This window comes from Triplophysa dalaica, chromosome 1, assembly GCF_015846415.1.
Source record: "Triplophysa dalaica isolate WHDGS20190420 chromosome 1, ASM1584641v1, whole genome shotgun sequence".
NCBI classification, from domain to species: domain Eukaryota; kingdom Metazoa; phylum Chordata; class Actinopteri; order Cypriniformes; family Nemacheilidae; genus Triplophysa; species Triplophysa dalaica.
Genome location: NC_079542.1, coordinates 16,216,065 through 16,220,823, shown reverse-complemented (window position 1 = coordinate 16,220,823; position 4,759 = coordinate 16,216,065). Strand labels below are relative to the sequence as shown.

The window sequence follows — 4,759 nt, the reverse complement described above, 5'->3', positions numbered from 1 at the left end:
AGTATAGACAAACAAAGGAAATAGAAAAAATAAATATATAGAATAAAAACAGTTAATTATATATATGCAAAGTATAACAAAACGGTGTATACTATGTTTTTTTTACAAATATACACGTAAATTACTCATGCATAAACCGTACTGCATGTTCTGCACCAGAATATTGCACTTTCAAACATGTAGGTACTTTTGGATTCGATTAATATTCATGGTGGACATAGGCTGCCTAAAAAAACTGTTCGATCAAAGTAATATAGAGAATGTTAAGGGGAGTGGGTGATGGAGGTTCCACGTGAAGTTCACGGTCATCTCAAGGGGCATTCAGCAGGTCATGACTTAGACAGCGAGCAGCAGCCCATCCTCTGTGCACTCTCTCTCACACACGCACGCAGGCAGGCACAGACACACGCCAACAGACACACACACACGCGCGCGCACACAGAAACACACACACAAAAAAGTTTTTATTTTAAAAACGTAAAAGAAGAGAAACGCGAGATGGTCCCTAAGAAGCTAAGCGTGAATAAGAAACTGCGAATAAGAAGCTGGATTCAGCCTCGTCTCATTTCAGAACTTCGCTGGATACCCATCTTCTGCAGCGTAGTTGACATCTCTTTATGTGTCCTGACAGTTTCAAATAAGTCTTTAATTAAATCAGCATATGATTCCAGTGCGGCCAGGGTGTCGATACGAAATTACAAAAAAAATTACTTAGTCAATCACTGCAAGATTGAGGGTTTTCAGGCTTCTTTTAACTGCAACACATACACACACGAAGATAACTTCCGGCTTACCCAAATCGAACAAATTCAATCTCAAAATCAAAATCTGTCGTGTCCCCTTTGTTTCATTTCCCATTTTTGATCTGAGCATTAAATCAAAAGTACGAAAAATGACCCGTTATTTGTTTTTTGGTATCACATTTATAAACGAATAACGAAATAACAAACCGTTTTTTAATTTTCAGATTTTGGAATCTCAATTGAATATGAAAAGAACGAATGATACACGGATTCACACGGACCTATTTCGTTTTGGTATATGTATTTATTGGATTTCCCGTTTTAAGATGAAATTAGAAGATAACCATCGTTTTTTTTTAATTGTACATACAGAAAAACGGAAAAACGAAATATCGACTCTTTTCCCGTTTGTTGTATTGAATGGAATAATCAAATGATCAGATGATACACGGACCGTTTATCATGCAGACTTGCAGTCATAATATAATTGAACTGAACGGTCACATACTGTAATACAGGTGAACAAAAAAGCTTTTTTTCCGTCATATATTTTATATAATTTTGCCTCTGTTGTGAAAACAGGAAAAACAAATATAAAAACACACTACCCATGATACTGCATGTTAACAATGAGTCACTTTTTAAACACTTAAGCGCACAAATAATACACAAAAACCAAGATATTTTTTATTATTTGGCCATTTATATAATAAATATTTTTTTCCAGTTAATGTCAAGCTCTAAAATATTATTGGGAAGTTTTTGTGAGTGGGAGAGGGGGCTTTGAATATTGTTAAATACAATAATGGGGCCTTGGAGTCAAAAAGACTGAGAATCTCTGGACATAAGAGAATTCACATAAAGTGCATGAATCAGCATGTTCCTTTATTGGTAAGTAGATGTAGTGGTAACAAAAAGCAGATTATTATGATGAAAAGAGACATCTACATATTTCACAAAGTTTTCAATGGTTTTTTTTAAAGACATTCGTAAACAAGGCAAATGAAAGCATGTATGAAGGCCATTTATGAAAAGTGCAGTGGTAGAGTACCCTTTGAAAAACTGCATAGGAATTCTTCATAACACCAGAATCATGTGTAACAGTATTATCTTTGAAAATTAAACACACACAAAGATAGCCACAAATTACAATCAATTATAATCGGACAGTTTCCCTGTCACTGGTAAGTGCAAAACAACAAACAGTGCTTACAAGCCTTAGCAGTGTGCACACACAGTTTAAAATTGCAGCTTAGGTTTAAGCTGTCAAATCTTGACCATTTGACTAAAGAGATAGAAGATTTCTTGCTGCATGATACCACTACTAGACATATTAGGAACAATGCAGAAGCATTTTGTGAATATTTAGAGAATACACCACCAGAAGAATGCTAGTGAGACCAGAATTCCCACCACCGAGTGGCTGGCTAGTGACATAGTGCCTGTGTTACACAGATCAGAGGCACAGCAGGAGAACCTGAAGCTGGCAATTTTGGGAAATTTCTGAGCGATTGTGTTGTGATCACATTCAGAGTATTTTATACACTGTCTGTGTATGTCACCACCTAGAACAAAGAGAAGGCACAAAGTCCAAAAGATTAACAAGTGGCACTTCTTTGCTATTTTTATAGATTTCAAGAAAACACAGTGTACGTGCAATATGTCACCTCTCTCATAGACTGTCAGACAGGCATCATCGTAATAGCAGTCTCGTATCTTAGAGCATGTACCACTGTAGTCCTTACAACTGTAGCATTTAATGGCAGAACCTTGAGAGACAGATAAAATAAAATACAAAAAAGACAACTATTTGTTTGTAAAAAAGAATCAGTGACGATTACAAGAAATGAATACATACCAAGACCCACCAAGGCGAGACTGAACACCAAACACACTCCAACAGAGGTTTTCATTATGCCTTCAATTTACCCGTCTAACCCTGATCAACACAGAAAGAGTCAAAGAGGTAAAAATGTGAGAACGAATGGGAGGGTTTTATAAAATATAAAATGTTTTATTTCTCATTATTCCTTTGATTTCTGCCATCATTACTCTTGAACAGTTTAAGTGAGGTTGATTTATATGTCTGTTATGTAAACATTTCTATTGTTTTAAACAACCTAAACGTGATTGTAAATGTTTAGTATTTGTTTACCAAATCATCTTAAGTTACACACACACTATCTTACATTATTACAATTTAAGTAATTTGTCTTATAATTTCAACAAATATCAATTAATCACCACTTAATTTGCAGAACACAGCAAATATGACAATTGGGGAAATTGGTTTGTTGCTGCAAAAACTTCAATTCATAAATTTAATTACAGCGGATAAAAAAGAACCCAACCTGACAGTTATAAAAAATAAACGTTGTTTTGACCAAATATTCCCACACCTTTATTTAGTTGTCGATGTTTTCCATATGCAGGTGTTCCATTGTTTAAATAACAGCTCTTATACGATGAGAAAATTATGACCTTTCATATCAATATATCTTAGTTCACCAAGTCTTGTTCTTTCCTTCATTAAATTATAGATTTACTAAAGATTTTTGTTTTATATGGAAGACTGCAATGTCTGTGAGCGAACTGAAAATCATATAAATTCACAAAGATATAAATTATACATTTTATTTGTGGTGATATCAACAAAGCAAGGCTAGCTCAAAATAAGAATGTTCAAAAAACATCCAAAACAGTAGATAAGGCACACATTTCATCCTTCACTCTTTTTAAAAAGCAAAATAAAAACTACTGCATAATATTTAACAACATAAAACATTTCCAACTGATTTTACATTATGGCATTATTTTTATCTATTACTCCTCTGTAGGCTTACCTCGATATGAAGAAGGAATCCAGCTGCTGACAAATCCAACAACTCTGAAAACTGTAGAGCTTGAGTCTACTCACTCCCATCTAAACACGCCCACAATCCTCCTCAAGAGGTCCAAATGTATTCCAAATATTTTAGCCAATCATTCAACATACCAATCTTGGTATGTTCCAATCCTGAACTCATAGGCTACAATTATGATCTGCAGTCGTTTGTGTATTATCATTTTATAAAAACAACAACATATCTTCCTATATAAATCACAAATTTCCAAATATTTTTTCATACTTACATTTAGCTTTTATCCAAAGCAACTTACAAATGAAGTAAACTGTAGAAGCAATTGGAGCGACATAAGGGGAACAAAAAGCTTAAGTCCAGTAGAACTGGGGCTGGTTGTATAAACTTCTTAGACTACCACAGTATACAAAGCTAAGATTTCTTTTTTTTAAGGATAGAAAGAGTAGAAAAGAAAAAGAAGTCAGTGCTAATCTGTCAGGTGTTGACAGAAGAAATGTGTATCAGCCAATTCTTAAATATTGCAACAGAATCTGCTGAACTTGTAGCAGCAGGCACATCATTCTAAAATTGTGGAACAGATCCAGAGAAGGTGCTTGTGTGTGATTTTTACCTTTTAGTGATGGCACTGGAAATGTTTGCAGAAAACACTCTTAAAGGTGCTGGGTTGTTTTTGACCCGTGCTGGGTATATATAGTAGAGAACACACTGCTGGGTTAAAAATGACCCAATGCTGGGTTAATTCAACACAGCTGCTGGGTTGTTTCCTCTCATGGGTGGGTAAAGACAACCCAGCAATTGGGTTAAAAATAACCCAGCATTGGGTAACTTTTAACCCAGCAGGGGGTTCTGTCCAATATTTACCCAGCCTGGGTAATACTGTTAACACATTAATAACTTCATGACAACTAGGTATGTTTAGATTGTAACATTAATGATTTACTGACCTTAAATCATTAAATCACACATTTCCGCAGTGATTTACTGCATGGACATTCCCATTGAAAATGTGCTGCCAAGATCCCTACTTGATAGCCTATGACCACGTGTCTGGATTATGCATGTGCAGACATGGGGATTCTGCATTTGTCATTACTGAACATGGGGCCGGACAAGGGCCCCAACTTGTTGTTGCACAATAACAGATGTGTGAGGTTG

General features: G+C 35.3%; 1 protein-coding gene across 2 annotated transcripts; it reads right to left on the bottom strand.

Moving 5' to 3' along the window:
* Positions 1-1,607: 1,607 nt before the first annotated feature.
* On the bottom strand, positions 1,608-3,719 carry LOC130430263 (CD59 molecule (CD59 blood group)). Of its 2 annotated transcripts, none has more exons than XM_056759299.1 (4): positions 3,587-3,719; positions 2,602-2,682; positions 2,411-2,512; positions 1,608-2,308 (listed from the first exon to the last, which is right to left on the bottom strand). In XM_056759299.1, exons 2-4 carry the CDS (start codon positions 2,654-2,656, stop codon positions 2,109-2,111), a joined length of 357 nt encoding a protein of 118 aa, XP_056615277.1. In that variant the 5' UTR covers positions 2,657-2,682; positions 3,587-3,719; the 3' UTR covers positions 1,608-2,108. The 2 variants fall into 2 exon arrangements, with proteins under 2 accessions (XP_056615277.1, XP_056615286.1); XM_056759308.1 differs by lacking the exon at positions 3,587-3,719 and adding an exon at positions 3,143-3,520.
* Between the last annotated feature and the right edge of the window lie 1,040 nt (positions 3,720-4,759).

What these genes read in the sequence shown, in the direction of transcription:
- LOC130430263 (XM_056759299.1), bottom strand. Translation starts at nt 2,656, where the DNA reads ATGAAAACCTCTGTTGGAGTGTGTTTGGTGTTCAGTCTCGCCTTGGTG. An exon ending in TCTCGCCTTGGTGGGTCTTG is followed by an intron (nt 2,513 to 2,601) that starts GTATGTATTCAT and finishes CTGTCTCTCAAG; the next exon opens with GTTCTGCCATTAAATGCTAC. An exon ending in TCTGACAGTCTATGAGAGAG is followed by an intron (nt 2,309 to 2,410) that starts GTGACATATTGC and finishes TCTTTGTTCTAG; the next exon opens with GTGGTGACATACACAGACAG.